At 38.4% G+C, this 18315-nt stretch overlaps 1 protein-coding gene and 1 long non-coding RNA gene across 16 annotated transcripts in view; both read right to left on the reverse strand.

The window, feature by feature from the left end:
• The window catches only part of PICALM (phosphatidylinositol binding clathrin assembly protein), a 111570-nt gene that overhangs the window by 73132 nt on the left and 20123 nt on the right, over positions 1-18315 (reverse strand). For all 15 annotated transcript variants that reach the window (XM_023209251.1, XM_023209244.1, XM_023209242.1 and 12 more), the window contains exon 2: positions 568-710. In XM_023209251.1, coding sequence (XP_023065019.1) covers positions 568-710 — 143 coding nt within the window. The remainder of the gene's footprint in view (positions 1-567; positions 711-18315) is intronic.
• LOC111540767 lies at positions 11127-16969 on the reverse strand. Its single transcript, XR_002731085.1, has 3 exons — positions 16571-16969; positions 11505-11628; positions 11127-11268 (listed from the first exon to the last, which is right to left on the reverse strand). It is a non-coding gene; the product is annotated as an uncharacterized LOC111540767 (long non-coding RNA).

Genomic DNA, 18315 nt, shown 5'->3' on the forward strand with positions numbered 1-18315 from the left:
GGATCACTTGAGCCCAGAACTTCAAGACCAGCCTAAGCCAAGATGGAGACCCCCATCTCTACAAAAAAAATTTAAAAATAAGCCTGGTATAGTGGCACACACTTGTAATCCCAGCTACGTGTGAGGCTGAGGAGGGAAGGTCTCTTGAGCCCAGGAATCTGAGGTAGCAGTGAGCTATGATGGTACCACTGCACTGGGCAACAAAGCAAGACCCCGTATCAAAAAAAAAAAAAAAATCTAACTGGGCTATAATAAAAGAACAAATGGATATAGACAAATACATAGTCTATAAACAGGACCAGCAAAAACCAGGGATGCTTATGGAATCCATTTCTAGGCATTAATCTTTGCTTCTTGATCCATTACTGATGTCCTCTGTGCTCTGACCCACTTTTTGCTTTCTGGCTTATAGGCTATTTTTCCTCAAATTGCAGGGTCTATAACTATATTTCTGGCTAGGTACCTTGCCCTTTGTACCTGGAAGCTGTTTCTGAAGTTTCAGTGAGAGAAGCTAGCTAACAATAAGTCAACACATCAGTATACTTGTTCATTAAAAATTCTGCTTACCTCATTTCCATACACCATCAAATGATGAGTTGTAATGAGAGATTTGAAGACCACCACCCAACTACTGTTAGTAGTTCTTTCAAATAAACTGTCTGCCAACTGTGGGATGTTCACATTCATCTCATTTGTGCACTGAATTAAGTCTGCAATAAAAAATTTTTAAATGATTAATTTCCTCTCTGGTTTTAATTTATTGGCAATACGAGATTTGCATACAAACAGGCAAAAGATTTAACACAAAGTGGAGCAGCAATAGATAGTTTGGAGATGTTGTTAAAAATCTCTCAATTAAGAGCAGCTGAGACTACCATCATCTACCTAGGAAGCAGGGTACCAACTAGAATCACATAAATGATCGACAATACCAAAAAATAAATCAAACTCCCTCAGGGTATAATTAACTCTCAAGTACTTTGGTCATCTCAAAATGAATTGTTGCAAGGTTTTGAGGAAGCTTCCATTTCCTTACCACTTAAAAACTCTCCGTTAAATTACTGGTATTATTCATCTCTTTAAAATTTAACATTTTTCTTTAAATAAAGCTTATTTAAAGAAATCCATACAGAAGAATGAACAACATGAAGATCAAACTACCTTTATGAACATCCACCCTAGAATGCTGTCTTTGCAACAGGAAGATAACAGGGCAGAGATCTGGTCTGTAACTGAGTTGGATCTCAGTTTGTTCATACAAAATATTTATCCTCCTTCTCTCCCCTCAGTTCTACTGAATTAGCTCAGATCGGTTGATAACTAGATAATACTGAGAACAAAACTGCAAAAAAAGATTCTTAATAAAACTTAAGAAGAGTAACCTACAATCTGTTTAAGAGATACTATTGGTAAACTCAATGAAGAAAATGTAAAATAGGACGGGTGCGGTTGCTCACCCCTGTAATCCCAGTACTTTGGGAAGCTGAGAGGTGGGAGTATCACCTGAGGTCAGGAGTTCGAGACCAGCCTCGCCAACATGCTGAAACCCCATCTTTACTAATAATATCAAAAAAATTAGCTGGGCTTGGTGGCGGGCATGGGTAATCCCAATTACTCAGGAGGCTGAGGTAGGAGAATTGCTTGAACCTGGGAGGCGGAGGTTGCACTGAGCGAAGATAGTACCAGTGCACTCCAGCCTGGGGGACAGAGTGAGACTCCGCCTCAATAAAAAAATGTAATATAATATAATCAAATTTAGAGATACAACAGAGGAGAAAACCAAGAAATGAGTTGTCTTACTTTTAAAATACATAAAAAATATAATGTATAAATGTCTCAGCTATAACTACAATAAAGGGAAAAAAGTTATTCATGACTCATTAATTTGTTCACTTTTAATCTTGATTGTATAATGATTAAATATGAATTCAAATGATCTAACTTGGCCTTGATTGCTAGCAAGAAATGACAATGTAACTATGAACATTTACTTAAAATTTTTCCTTTACTAGGTCCAATTATTATACAAGTTAATATTTGATAAACACACGTATTTTAGATAAGCAGCTACCATGGCCAATACTGCTTAAAGAACAAAGAACAAAGCAGTCAAACAGAGTGCCCATGGAACAGCAGAATGACACAAAGCTTTCACAATTCAGACTATTTGCAACAAAAATGAAACAGTAAATCCAACTTGAATATGCATGCTTCAACTTCTGAGAGTAAAAAATGGAATTTAATCTCTGCCTTCTCTAGATTTTCATAGCACTTTAAAACCGGCCTATGGCACTGAACATATTACACTAGACTTCAGTTTCAATGACAGTACTTGATACACACACACACACAATTTAATACTATATAGTGCATGGCGCATGATCTGTGTGTATATATACTGTACTATATATTTATAAAACGTATGTGTATGTATACATACATATATCCATACTATATTCCCTTTGTGATCTGTTCTTCCCCCCACTGCATCACTGCCATCTTCTTTGCAATGCCTCCCACATGTCAAGCACTATTATTCAGGTGTCTGGTACTGTCGTTCCTTCTGCCTAGAATTCTCTTCTGCTAGATACCTATGCTGCTTGCTCCCGTCACTTCCATAGATATTTGCTAAAGTGTCGCCATATTAAACTTCCCTGAATACGCAAAATAACAGAGCCTTGGGCATTCCCCTACCTCTAAACCCTCATTATCCCCCTTACTCTGCTTATTTCTCTCCAAAGTATTTATTACCATCAAACTCATCTTAATTTGTTTAATGTCTTTCTCTCTCAATTAAAATGTTGTTAAGTTCCATATGGGCAGGACTTTTTTGTTCTCAGCTCTATCCCCAAAGACCTATAGAACAGTGCCTCAAACACAATGATCAGTCATATTTTTTAAGACATTCATTTTGGTATGCATATGGGTACTCTTAACATGCTTTTTTAAAAGGCATCCAAGATTGTGTCCTTAAAAGTTAAATCAACATCTTACAACTATCTATACAGCCTGCTGTTCCCAAAAGGTTGAAAAACAAAGCTGAGCCCAATACATGTGCAAATTTTCAAATTTCAAATTAAAAGAGGATCTAATAAATGAAGGTTTTTACTATAATGCTTATTAAAAACTATAGTATGCTTTAGTACTGATCACAGAAAAACTGGAGTTATTCTGAAGGATAACTCCAGAAGCTCAAAAAAAAAAAAAAAAAAAAAATTCTTCACACATAATAAAACAGGAAAAATGAAGTAAGAATTAATTCACACTGAGATTACGAATCCAGAACAGACCAAATGTAAAATCAAAGTTATGCAAATATTACAGGTGTGGTGGGGAGGATATTGAATAAAACTAGCAGTATACACTTTCCCACACTATTTAACTTAGCCATTTTCTCCATACAATAATTTTTCATCTGTACAATGTTTCTAATACAATAGTACCCCGAAAACGCTTTCAAGTTTGTGCTCCATGACAGGAAGGAAAATATTCTTCCCACCTCTGACTAACCAAAAGTAAACTATTCCAAACAAGTTAACACTTATCATGGGACTCTCAATAGTTACTGCTTTTCCCACTCTCAATCCAGAAGATACTATTTCTTAAAAAGCAAAAACTGTAACAATTTCCCTTGGCAACTAATAAGTTACCAAAATGAGGACAGATCTTATATTTTCTTTTCATTATTTATGTCAAGAATACAAAAACTGAAGTACCTTCTTGAATATTCGTTATTAACAATTTCTGAATCCCACACACACTAAAAAAAAAAAGTACCACATGGTACGTAGGTTAAGTATGAGTGAGAATTTACAAAGATTTCCAATATTTAAGGGGATGAAGACAATAGGCCTAAAAATAAGCCTACCATAGAAATGACAATCACTTTTCCATGTAGAGAAAGCAGAAGGAACCAATACCCACCATACAAACATAAATGCTCTCACTTTTGTTATTTCACACGCTCCTTCAACAAACAATGACTGAGGTAGATAAAGCTGATGTTAACTGTATTTACATAGGCAAGGTCACAGAAGCTAAATGACAGATTAATGACTAGAATTAAATTTTTGCTAAGGATAAGGATCCACTAAAACATAGCAGCCAATTTAATACATGTTCTCAGTTGAAAACGAATTAAAAACAAAAACAATAGAAAAACAGTGAAATGCAAAACAGTATTTTTGTATTCTGGGGAAGTCTTTTTTCTTTCTTTTAACAAAGTACAAAAAATTTAGAAGTAAGCAGTTACCAAATGGTTTCATTAATCTTACAGTCATATTCCCAGTGTAGGCCTTTACAAACTCTCCCAACAGGCAGAGTTCACCAATTTCAGCCTATATAGATGTCCCCAGGCAGAGTTCATCAACTTCAGAAACTTAAATTAGGACACTCAGGGTTCACTTCTACAGTCAGTCAGGCAACCCAGCCAGTGGCCTGCGCCATTAGAATGCAGTTTTCAAGTTCCCATCTAAACAGAAACTCACTAGGCTACACCAAAACCATACTGATACCCAAATAAGATTTTCTAAAAAAGAAGCCTGGCTTAAATCAGTATTTGTTTGTTCGTTTGCTTTTAAATCAATATACCACAATCATTTAGCCAAACACAGTAATACATATAAAATTTAGTAATCCCTTTCAAAAAGGTCATTTTGAAAGATACCTTTTTTTAACAACTGCCCTCATAAATCTACAACCTAAAATTGATTTATTCAGTCATCTAGAAAATTGGAGATATGGCTGGGCGTGGTGGCTCACGTCTGTAAACTCAGCACTTTGGGAGGCTGAGGCGGGCGGATTACCTGAGGTCAGGAGTTCAAGACCAGCCTAGCCAACATGGTTTTTTTTAGTCTTTACTTAAAAAAAACAAAAATTAGCAGGGCATGGTGGCACATGACCGTAATCCCAGCTACTTGGGAGGCTGAGGCAGGAGAAGTGCTTGAGTCTGGGAGGCGGAGGTTGCAGTGAGCTGAGATTGTGCCACTGCACTCCAGCCTGGCCTACAGAGCAAGACACTGTCTCAAAAAAAAAAAAAAAGAAAAAGAAAATTGAAGATAAAACTAATTTCGAAGGCAAAGAAATTAACTGGTTAATCAAATTTTGCTTCACTTATCAAATCTTTGTAATTTTTCCTTGGTGGGAGTAGAAACAAAAAGAATATTCATCAATAAATAGTAACCAGAGGATAAGAAACTTTTATATGAAGTATCACCAAAATTTTTCATATAGCAAAACTAAGTATTTCAAAACTATGCAAGTTGAAATTAGACATAGGCTAATCAAAGTTAAACACAGGCAAATTTGCCTAGTCTTAAATGTCAAATGTCTAGGAAATGCAATGAACAGTCTTATTTCTTACTCCAATTAGCTGTGAAAGGGATCACAAAATATGGTCCAAATTAAGATGTAACTGTTAAAATTTTATTTGTAAAGTTTATGGGGTCTTCTGTGAGAAACACAGTGTTATATTTTTATATAACTTCCAATAGAATTAACTCAAAACTATGCTCTTCACAGGCTTACACCTTAAGAAATCTAACCAACATATTAAGTGGACTTTAGTAACTGGGGAAACACTCCTAAAGGCAGAATATGGAATGCTGAGTACAATGACAAAGACTGACAAGATAATCAGATGGCTTTTGTAACAATACTAATGAAGCTAAGGGGCCTAATTCATAAACTAAGCGGACATATCCAAGAGTGAAGAGTTAATCAAATGACACTATAGTCTGACCATGAAATACTATGAGGCCAATGAATGCATGGCACAAAAAATAAAAGCTGTCAGGAGAAAATGTTCACCACATATTAAGTCAAAAGTCACAGCAAAGAAAAATACACAGTACAATTCCATTTTTTAAAACTGTATGTGTGAAGATAGGCATTGTGGTTCATGCCTGTAAGCCCAGTGCTTTGGGAAGCGAGGTAAGAAAATTGCTTGAGGTCAAGAGTTTGAGACAAGCCTAAGTAACATAGGGAGATCCTCAACAAAAATAAATAAATAAATAAAATAAAATAAAATAATTTTTTTGAGATGGAGTCTCGCTCTGTAGCCAGGCTGGAGAGCATGGCGCGACCTCAGCTCACTGCAACCTCTGCTTCCCAGGTTCAAGTGATTATCCTGCCTCAGCCTCCTGAGCAGCTGGGACTACAGGGGCGCACTACCACACCCAGCTAACCTGCGTTTAGTAGAGACAGGATTTCATCATGTTGGCCAGGATGGTCTCCATCTCTTGACCTCGTGCTCTACCCGCCTCGGCCTCTTAAAGGGCTGGGATTACAGGCATGAGCCACAGTACCCAGCTAAAAAAAAAATTTTTTTTTTTAAGATGGAGTCTACTCCATCGCCCAGGCTGGAGTGCAGTGGCGTGATCTCGGCTCACTGCCACCTCTGCCACCCAGGTTCAAGCAATTCTCCTGCCTCAGCCTCCCGAGTAGCTGGGATTACAGGCAACTGCCATTGTGCTCAGCTAACTTTTGTATTTTTAGTAGAGACGGGGTTTCACCATCTTTGCCGAGCTCCTGACCTTGTGATCCACCTGCCTCGGCCTCCCAAAGTGCTGGGATTACAGGCGTGAGCTACTGCACCCAGCCCCAAAATTTCTTTTTAAATTAGCGCTTGTAGTGGAGGTTGAGGCGGGAGGCGGGAGGCGGGAGGATAGCTTGAGCCTAAGAGTTAAAGGTTACAGTGAACTGTGATCATGACACTGCACTCCAACTTGGACAACACAGCAAGACCGTGTCTAAAAAAAAAAGTTGTACATGTGTAATATTTTCTTGTATATACTATATTTGCCCAAATACAAGGTGATGCATAAAGAATTGAACACTTCCAAAATGATTCAGCAACTATGTCATATATGAACAGTTAGTGAAAAATAATTTATAAAGGAACTATAAGTTACTTCCATAAACTAATCTCAGTACCTCTCATATCACACAGCACACACCAATTCTGTATTGTAATTTATCCCACATCCTTTAGAACATTATCATGATCAACGCAGAAAGGAGAGCCATGACACATTATTTATCTCCTCAAGGATGTGAGGAAGAGGTGGTACAAGAATAAGAGTTGCTGGGCCGGGCGTGGAGGCTTACGCCTATAATCCCAACACTGTGGAAGGCTGAGGCGGGCAGATCGCTTGAGGTCAGGAGTTCGAGACCAGCCTGGCCAATATGGTGAAACCCTGTCTCTACTAAAAACACAAAAATTAGCCAGGTGTGGTGGCGCACACTTGTAATCCCAGCTACTTGGGAGGCTGAGACAGGAGAATCGCTTGAACCCAGGAGGCGGAGGTTAAAGGGAGCTGAGATTACAGCCACAGCAATCCAGCCTGGGCAACAGAGCGAGACTCCATCAGAAAAAAATTAAACAAACAAAAAAAGAATAAGAGTTGCATGGTAAAGTAGCTGAGAATTTGGCAGCCACTATGCCAGAAGTAGGTCAGTATTTTGAACACAAGTTCAATCTCTCACAATGGTAAATGAGCCTTAAGGAATCTCCAGACCCCACACTCAAAGTAAGTCAAAGTCCTGGCCAGGCATGATGGCTCACATCTGGAATCCCAGTACTTTGGGAGATCGAGGCGGGTAGATCACGAGGTCAGGAGTTCAAGACCAGCCTGGTCAAGATGGTGACTTCCCATCTCTATCTACTAAAAATACAAAAATTAGCCAAGCGTGGTGGTGGATGCCTATGATCCCAGCTACTTGGGAAGCTGACGCAGAGAATTGCTTGAACCCAGGAGGCGGAGGTCGCAGTGAGCTGAAATCGCACCACTGCACTCTAGTCTGGGCAACAGAGCAAGACTCCATCTCGGGAAGGGGGGAAGAAAGTCCTATCTTAACGTATAAATAAAAACCTGGGTGCAGTGGCTCATGCCTGTAATCCCAGTATGTTGGGGAACAAGGAGGGCGGATCACTCAAGGTCAGGAGTTTGAGACCAGCCTGGCCAACATGGTGAAACCCCATCTCTAATAAAAATACAATAATTAGCTGGACGTGGTGACACATGACTGTAATCCCAACTACTTGGGAGGCTGAGGCAGGAGAATAACTTGAACCTGGGAGGCAGAGGTTGTGGTGAACCCAGATCACGCCACTGCACTCTAGTCTGGGCAACAGAGTTAGACTCCATCTCAAAAAAAAAAAAAAAAAGTGCAGCTGTAAGAAAAAAATCAGTGTATTAGCACAACTAGATATGCTATTTCTGTCACCGTGCTCTTAGCAACATGAATGGACTAAGATTCACACACATAAAAATTAGAAAATGTAAAAATAGAGTAGAACATGGTGACATGCACCTGTAGTCAGCTACTTGGAAGGCTGACAGGAAGATCCCTTGAGCCCAGGAGTTCAAGGCTGCAATGTACTATAATCATGCCTGTGAACGGCCACTGCACTCCAGCCTGGGAAACACAGTGAAACTCTGTGTCTAAAAAACATAAATTTAAATAAATTTAAAAAGGCAACCCTCCCCCCACCAGAAATGTAAAAATAATTCTACCATTTGTAAAATTGCCAGGTAAAATGAGAGCACTTCCCCTCTCCAAAAACTATTTAACAGAAAAACTGCCCTAAGTCTCACAAATCATCTCATTATCTGACCTGTTTCTTTTAACAAAGTTCCTTCTGAAGAAGATAACCTGAAAAGACCTCCATCAATGCTAGTTTCAGGTGCTTATGAAGAAATAAAAAATTTAACAGATGTAAGTATTCCTGGGGATACATACCACATAATTGCATAATTGTGTTGGGTGTCTTCAGAACACTTTAAAAAACAACAAAATAAAGTTATGTTGCAGAGATCAGAAATACACATAAGGAACGAAAGAAACAAACTGTCAGTGTTACAAGAATGGATGGTGATATCCTGTGAAAAAATTTCTAATGTAAATTAGATCTTACACAAAAGGAAAGAAGTTATATAACTTTAAAAAGGGGGCTGTGGATGACCAAAAAACACAAAATATCCAAGATATGCACGAATATAAAATAAGTCATATGTTATGTGGTGAGGTATATATGAATCAGGAAAAGAAATCAGTATTTTAAAATCATAGATTTCTAATAGTTTTTTAAAATTTTATTTATTTTTATGGAGACGTGGTCTCCCTTTGTTGCCCAGGCTAGTTTCGAACTCCTAGGCTCAAGGGATCCTCCTGCCTCGGCCTCCCAAAGTGCTGGGATTACTACAGATGTGAGCCATCGCACTCAGCCAGATTACTTTTTATAGTAATTTTTCATACATATTCTCACTAGTGAGTTTCAACATTACGAGGCTGACTGCTTCAGCTATATCCCTAACATTTATATATTTAAATAGGTAAAATAAATAAAACTTGAGGGGCTGTCAATGTCTCAATGGGAAAATGTGGGCTTGCTTTATATTTGGGGTTACCTTACATTCAGGTACATACAGTGTATGTGTATATACGTTTAAGTGTGTGTATATATTCCAAAATGCTTAAAGTGAGACAGAGGATGAAGCCACACACTTTCAGAGCTATCCCTTTTGCTGGAAATGACCTGGATACAGTTCAAACCAACAACTGACTGATTCACCTACTGATGCCAAATACCTAGATATACAAAGCTGAGAAGCAGCAAAATTTCTTCCCTACTAAACTGAGGTCTTTGGGGGTAAAGATACAGCCTCACAATACATTGTGGTGATTGTAATCTGTATGTATAGGATTCAGAGATGGAAAAAAGAGCAGGTGATTATTTTGGAAGGGAAAGCAAATTTTCCCTGGTTTCAATTTCATACTCTCTTAACTCATCATACAACAGTTACAGCACTTTTCACACTTCATTACAATTACTAGCTCATATATCAGTCTCTCCCATGAGAGAGCTCACTAAAGGCAGTACCATGTCTTCTTCATCCTCAAATTGCCAGCACCTAGCAGGGTACACCTTAAATATTTATTAAATGAATCCTAATAAATGAAATGTAACTTAGAAGACATCTGTAGAAAGCAACAATATTCTATTTAGTCTATGCTTTAGTACAGCGATAATTTGGGAAAAAAAAAAATATTAGCAATCCAGAGAGTAGCATAATTGCTTTTTCAAGTTTATGCCACCCCATATTCCTCCTCCTGCCACTATAGTGATATGATGAACTGCCTCAATAAAAAGCCTCTACATCAAGAACAGAACACAGAAGAGATTTTTAAAAAGGCATTTTCCTGGCAGAGAAAGGACTGACATCCTTTTTATTTGTGGCAGAGGAAAGATGAGGAACTGAAAGGGGAATATGTAGAGAAGAACGAATTCAGATAGAGCTGGGTACACAAAGCAAACCCCTAAGATACTACATATTAATATATGTCTGAAATTTAGCCTCTTAAGTCATGGCTGAACCCAAGTCAAATTTACTGAACTGTCCAAACTTTAATTTTAAAAGTGCAAATTAAATTGTTTTAAATGAAGTCATTATGTAATTGCTCTAAAATTTTAATCAACACTGAAAACATATTTTTCAAATCAGTCCAATCTACTGTCTCTTAAAATTATTTTTCATTTGTCTCTTTACCCACTAATGTCATAAATACAAAAACTCTTAGAACAAAAGTGGAAAGTTTAAGTCATGAAAATGCTCTATAGAAAAACGTACTCTTGGGATACTCTTGACTTCACTGCCACTGACTTGTATTTTCAAGTGAAAGAGTTGTTCATCCCCACTCCTCTGATTATCAACATGTTTTAAATTACTACATAAGCCTTCTTAATATAAAAAAGTGTAAACCTAGAGCTTTTCCTTGGCAGTTTGGTAGACTCTGCATTCCTACCACTAGATGGCAGACTGTACAGAGGAACAATAGGACCTTGGTAGGAACACAGATGCCTTCAGGCTCATCTGTAAACCACATCCTTAAATCTGAGATTGTTTAGGATTCCATTCTAGTACTCAGGTAAGTTGGTGATTTTCAAAACTAGATACCTTAGGCCCATCCTAGATTCCAAATAAGGATTACTGTAAACGATGAGGAAAATCATATTTTGCTAAGCACCACCTCAAATATTTATTAATTCTATGTCACTTTTTAATTTATCAGAAATGCAAGACAATGAAAAGCTACTTAATGGAATAAAAACTCATCACTTAATATAAGAATTAAAAATTTTATTTAAACTGAGTAAGAAAGCAAAACGAAAGCATTACAGTGCTCCAACATGAAAAAATTACATATCCATGGTATAAATTACATTCTCTTCTTTGAAGATCTTAAGTTTCACAATGACAACCCCACCTATAAGAAAGAAAACATATTAAGTATCAAGTAATTTAAGAACAAATGCCAAAATTACAAACACTTTTTTGTATTACATGCCAAGAACTTAACTAATAGTTCATTAGCCCAGTTAAATATAATTGGGACTCTCAAAAAAAAAAAAAAAAATCTAGTACTGGATCAGAAAAATACAGAAACCTCACTTCCTAAGCAAAACAAAAGTCAACTAATAATACACTGTGAGTACTACTTACCTCCACCAATGCTGTGAACCCAAGCAGGGTCAAGGGTGGGGGCAGAAAAATTCTCCTTTCTTTCCAACAAGGCAGGGAAAAAGAAATCAACAATTGAGAGGCTCTGCAAGTGCAGATCAGAGTACTATAAAGGAAAAAACATTATCTGAGGAGGTTAAAGGAATTGGGACTAAGTCTGGAGAAAAGTACGTTGTTAGTTAGGAATGACCAACTGTCCTGGTTTTGCTGGAGCTGTCCTGGTTCACACCCGTTGTCCCAGTGTCCCACTTGGATAGTACACCCTCTCACTCTTAAAAGAGACCACCCAAGTTTGGATAACATATTACACGTCACCTCAGTTATAAGCACCCTAGTAAACGTTTGCATGTAGCTAAAAAATTAATACACTACCAGTAGCAGCTATTCACAGTGCATCTGCATTTTCCTTTTATGAGTGCTATATTCTGGTTCTTTCTCAGCCTCCTTAAAACACAAACATGCTTCTATTCTGCCTACTTTGTCCTCTAACCTCTCTACCCATGACCATTTTTTAACAATAATCTCTGCTCCTGTTTTTTTCACCCTGGGAAACTCATCTAATTTCTTAACCTCAAAGAAAATCTCTATGCAAATCATTCACAAACTTCTCAGAAAAACCAATCTAAGGTTTTCTGGGGGAGTTAGAGACATTAGAATTTTTCACCTCTGTCCAAAAACATCTCACATTCAAAAAACAAAAACACGGTCTCAAATGCAACCTAAATGTTCCATTTTTGTTTTAATCAATAACACTCATTCTCAACTTTGTTAAATTCTCAGGAATCCTGTCTCTTTGTAACTTCCACAATGTGTGACACAGCGCCTTAAACATGTGTTCATATGACAGTATAAATATTTGCGGATTTGTAAGCGAAACAAAGGCCCATTTCTCCACTCGTAAGATCCAGGAGAGAGAAGTAAGGGTAACAGGGAAAAAGCCTTCCCCGTAGGTAGGTTAAAGTTATTCATTAATAGCTAAACCCATGTCTAAAAATAAAGTAGGAATCCAGAAGATTTTTTTCATATCTTAAAATGTTTAAATTCTGCCCAGTCACAGGGAATAATGGATTGCAGTTAGACTCTCTGCCAGTGAGTCTCCCTCACTCAGAAAACACAAGTTCCGTTCCATGTCCCCAATGCACACAGAACAATGAGAATCTTTATATATTCTACCTTCATGAAGCTTTGCAAACCTCAGTGAGAAAAAACAGAAACCCCATTTATTCTAGTATTAACTGCATACTATAACATGCCAATAGTGTCTTAGGATTTAGAAATATACAATAGTGGACAAAGTTTCTATTATTATCATGGAGCTTATATACTAATGGGAGGAATGTAATCAGTACACAAATGAACAAATATATGTTAGACAGTGGCAAGTGCTAAGAATTTCTTAGCTCTTGGGAGGGATGGAACTATGTGTTTAGGGGAGGTTGCTAGGAAGGAGCCCCACATAAAATGACTTTCGAGAATTATGGCAACAATGGTAGTGTGTCACCAGTGGCCTGGAGGACTATGGAACTGACCATCATGATCAACTACCACCCTCCACATAGTGAGTAAGTGTGAAGGCCTCCCATTCATGCTATATCTCACATGTCTGCTCCACCCGTGCCAAACCAAAGACACATCACACGGGACAGTCTCTTGGTAATTTTGCAAAGCCTCCAGTTTTACATATATAGTACTAGAGACAGCAGAAATCTCATTTATTTATTCACATGCTTCACAATTAAAACAATCTCTTCACTTTAAGTGAGTCAAAATTACACCAGCCATTTATTACATCTGATTAAGTGACATACCTGTGGCTAGTAAGCATCTGAAGACCCTATAAGCCAGGAGCTCCCAACGCCCAGGCTGTGGACCGTTACTGGTTTGTGACCTGTTAGGAACTGGGCCACACGGTGGCTGGTGAGCTAGTAAGCATTTCTGCCTGAGCTTCAGATCAGTGGGGGCATTAGACTCTCACAGGAGCGCGGATCCTATTGTGAAGTGCACATGCAAAAGATCTAGGTTGTGCACTCCTTATGAGAATCTAATGCCTGATGATCTGAGGTGGAACAGTTTCATCCCGAAACCATCCCTCCACACATCTCCTGCCAGTCTGTGGAAAATGTGTCTTCCATGAAACCACTCCTTGGTGCCAAAAAGGTTGGGGACCGCTACCGTAAGCCACTGAGTAACAAGTGACAGTCATTTCTGAAAAGTCTTTTTTCAAACTGCTGGAAATCAACTGCAGTAATGGCAGACGTAGCACCAAATAATAACCTATCTATGTGGCTTAAAATTTTGAAATAATACTGGGTAAGTGGAAAATATTAGCTATTTTAATACATTATTAATATATCACTATAAAATAAAGCCATTAATAAATCACTACAAAATAAAGCCAAAGTTATTTTTCCTAATAAGTTTAATCTTAAGCCTTTAAGTTTCTACAAGAAGGAAAAATCACTAGGATTATTCTACAAGAAGAAATAATCACCAGGACAAAAAATATCTCTATCCTCATACACTTCATAACTATACAATTGTTCTTACAAGATTCCTAGCAGGGTACAGTGGTATGCACCTGTAGTCCCAGCTACTCAGGAGGTTCAGGTGGGTGGATCACTTCAGCCCAGGAGTTTGAGGCTGTAGTATCCAATGAGGACAACTGTGCATAGCCACTGAACTCCAGCCTAGGCAACACAGTAAGACCCTGTCTTGAAATTAAAAAAAAAAAAAAAAAAAAGATTCCATATAACCCACATTCACCTATTTCTCAGCATTAAAAAGTCTGACTTCACTTCCTGACAAATGCCTTTCTTAAAAGGAATTATAAAATTTTATATAGATCTATATTTAGAGAATATTCCATTTATTTTCAAAACCACATTCTATGAATGGATATATGAAGAGTCTCCTAAATTTCTTAAAGAGTGTATCTTTATCTTGGCTTGTGTGAGAAAGTAATATAAATTTTAAGTGGTCTAGACAAGTTGAAAGGGAAATATAATCATCTTTCTCCCATCATTCTACAGTACCAATCTTTCACCAACTTTTTTTTGCTATGATGCCAAAGGATCTTCAAATAAACCTTCTACCCAACTACTACTTTTCAAGTTAATCTCTTTAAACTTGACAAACACTGGAGAATGTTAACTCATTTTTACTTTCATTCCTATATTAGATACCCTCCAGAGTGACTGGGATTGGCAGGTGTCTTGTCTTTAGCTCTTTCTATAAGATATTTCATTAAAGTTAATTTCCCGGCCGGGCGCGGTGGCTCAAGCCTGTAATCCCAGCACTTCGGGAGGCCGAGACGGGCGGATCACGAGGTCAGGAGATCGAGACCATCCTGGCTAACACGGTGAAACCCCATCTCTACTAAAAATACAGAAACTAGCTGGGCGAGGTGGCGGTCGCCTGTAGTCCCAGCTACTCGGGAGGCTGAGGCAGGAGAATGGCGTAAACCCGGGAGGCGGAGCTTGCAGTGAGCTGAGATCCAGCCACTGCACTCCAGTCCACTCCAGTCCGGGCGACAGAGCGAGACTCCGCCTCAAAACAAAAAACAAAAAACAAAAAAACAAAAAATAAAGTTAATTTCCCCCATTAAAAATCTTCTGGCTCACACATTTATTTGATAGTCTGTCCTAAGCGCTATTCATTTTCAATCTCTGCTTCAAATACTGATGATGAAGATTTTAATTTGCCATCACTGAAGTTCTCCTCTAGACTCTCCAGCTTCCATGCATGGTCCCATCCATTTCCATGTGCTACAACTGTACTGTAACAGGACTAAGCAACACATCAGAATGAGCAAAAAAATCTAGAATCAAATTCGAGATTCATGATTCACCATTGTGATTTCAGGCATGTTAATTAGTCACTCAGTTTCCATTTAAACATTTAAAAAACAGGATTGACACTTAATTTTCACAACATCTTGGTTGAGTAAGGTAATATATTTACGGTACTTTAAAAGTACCCTAAAGCTTTTAAAGTTTTAAAGCACCATTACAAATACTTTTATTTCTTTCTTACCATCATTTTGTATTGATGTTTTCCCTCATTTTAGGAGACAATTCCTCTGTCACCTTTCCAACACAGTGTTATGAAAATACCTCAAACTCAATTACTGCTGCAAAACCTTCATTATCTAATGTCCAATTTCTTCATCAACTGGCAAGTGTTACCACAGATTCTTGCACTCAATCTTAAGAGTGGCGAAATCTTTATAATGCACATATGATTTCTTTCTTAATAAAGACAGGGCCTTGCTTTGTCACCCAGACTGGAGTAGCTGGGACTACAGGTACATGCTAGCGCATTCAGCTAATTTTTAAATTTTCTGTAGATACAAGGTCTCACTATGTTGTCCAGGCTGATCTCAACCTCCTGACCTTAAGTGATCCTCCCGCTTTGGCCACCCAAAGTGCTGGGAATACAGGCACGAGCCACTGTGCTTGGCCAAGATTTCTTTATACATTACAAAATTCGTTCACATCCTTAGTCTTCCAATTTAACAACATCCTTGTGCCAAGGTAAGGAATGCTGTTATAATATCTCCATTGTAAAGATTTAAATACTTGTCTAAAGTAGCACAAACTAGTGGCTGTGTTGGAACTCATTTTTCAAACAGTAACCTTTCCACTAGCGGGACAGATGAAGATACACATTCCCAAAACACACACATTCTCCCCTCATTTCCATGTGGTCTGAGTGAGACTGGTTATCATTTTCTCTAATTATTCTAAACTCCACACATTTTTACAAATTCAGCGTTGTGTTTAGTTCTAAAAAATCTAATGCCTAGCATACACAGTAGGCCATCTCTTGTCTGGTTTAGTATATCCTCATTGGCATCATCATCTTCTTTGTGGCTACAATGAAGTAAAGTTGACAGACGATGAGGAAAGAGACACATTATTCAACTCAAGTTCACAAGATGCGAAAGTTCTGGGCATTCCCCATCTCCAAATGACTCAAACTGCAAGCCTTAATTTATAAGCAAGTTTAAAGAAGCCAAGAATGTCAGAAAACAAACTAAATCAACTCACCAGATTTTAGGCGAACAGGTCTTATATGATGTTATATAAGAAGAACCCAGAGCAATTTTCCAGTCATCTTTTGCCCTAGAGATTAATTACTATCAATCCTAAGTAATAGCAGAAGGGGTAAACTATGTCAAAAGGGGCTTCAACAGTTATAACACATTCTTGGTTAGTCATTAAGTTACGAAAACATAACTCTGATGAAGAAAGTCAAAGAAAAATCAATTCTAGATTAAGTCTATAAGCCCAAGGACAGGAAGCAACTTATTAGTAAGTTTCTCCCTTAAAAGGTTTCCAGCTGGGTGCAGTGGCTCATGCCTGTAATACCAGCACTTTGGGAAGCTGAGGCTGGCAGATCACCTGAGGTCAGGAGTTCGAGACCAGTCTGGCCAACAACGGGGTGAAACCCCATCTCTACTAAAAACATAAAAAATTAGCCAAGCATGGTGACGGGCACCTGTAATCCCAGCTACTTGGGAGGCTGAGGCAGGAGAATCTCTTGAACTCGGAAGGCAGAGGTTGCAGTGAGTCGAGATCATGCCACTACACTCCAGCCTGGGAAACAAGACCAAAACTCCGTCTTAAAAAAAAAAAAGGATTCCAATCTCCTGATGGCAAGAATGGTTCTCTCCTTGCACTGCACCTTCATGCAGTCAAGGAGTATCTTAGTATCCCAAGCTGCTCTATAAACAGCTTTCTCACTTAGCTGCCAGTTGCAATTCTATAGCTAATTTTTAAGTTAGCACCTATGGCTGTTTTTCATTGCTACTGAACTATGTCAGGCAGTGTTTCTAGGATAGGCTACTACAGAAACCACTTGAAGATAGTGCCTGGATCACCAAGTCAAAACAATATTTTGCAAGAATACAATGAACAAAAATAAAAGAGGGTTTATACTCTATAAAGTCTAAGACTTTCTATTAATACCCAACACAAATTCCAAACCTGATAACAAATACACAAATACATAGTTCTGTGAAGAAAAATTACTAAAGCTAATGTTAAGAAAAGAAAAACAGACCAGGCTCAGTGGCTCACACCTGTAATTCCAGCACTTCGAGGCTGAGGCGGGCAGATCACAAGATCAGGAAGTCGAGACCGTCCTGGCCAACATGCTGAAACCCCGGCTCTACTAAAAATACAAAACTTAGCCGGGCATGGTGGCACATGCCTGTAATCTCAGCTACTCAGGAGGCTGAGGCAGGAGAATGAGGTGAGCCGAGATAGTGCCATTGCACTTCAGCCTGGGCAATAAGAGTGAAACTCGGTCTCAAAACAAAACAAAACAAAAGAAAAATTACTGCCTGCTAAACTGTAACTTCTCAGTCATTAAACAGCTGATTTTACTTCAAAAAGGAAATGTACAAATGGGAATAAGGATAATGTGGGTATATTTTCCAATTCTGAAAATGGGAGGCAAAGTGATCACATAAAGAACAAATCAGAGGGCCGGGTGCAGAGGCTCACACCTGTAATCCCAGCACTTTGGAAGACCGAGGCAAGCGGATCACATGAGGCTAGGAGTTCGAGACCAGCCTGACCAATATGGCAAAAGCCCGTCTCTACTAAATATACAAAAATTAGCCAGGTATGGTGGGTGCACACCTACAATCCCAATCACTTGGGAGGCTGAGGCATGAGAATCACTGGAACCCAGTGCAGTGAGCTGAGATTGTGCCACTGCACTGCAGCCTGGGTGACAAAGCAAGCCTGTCTCAAAAAATAAAAAAATAAAAAAAAAGAACAAATCA

The sequence above is a fragment of the Piliocolobus tephrosceles genome, chromosome 13 (genome assembly GCF_002776525.5).
Source record: "Piliocolobus tephrosceles isolate RC106 chromosome 13, ASM277652v3, whole genome shotgun sequence".
Classification (NCBI taxonomy): Eukaryota; Metazoa; Chordata; class Mammalia; order Primates; family Cercopithecidae; genus Piliocolobus; species Piliocolobus tephrosceles.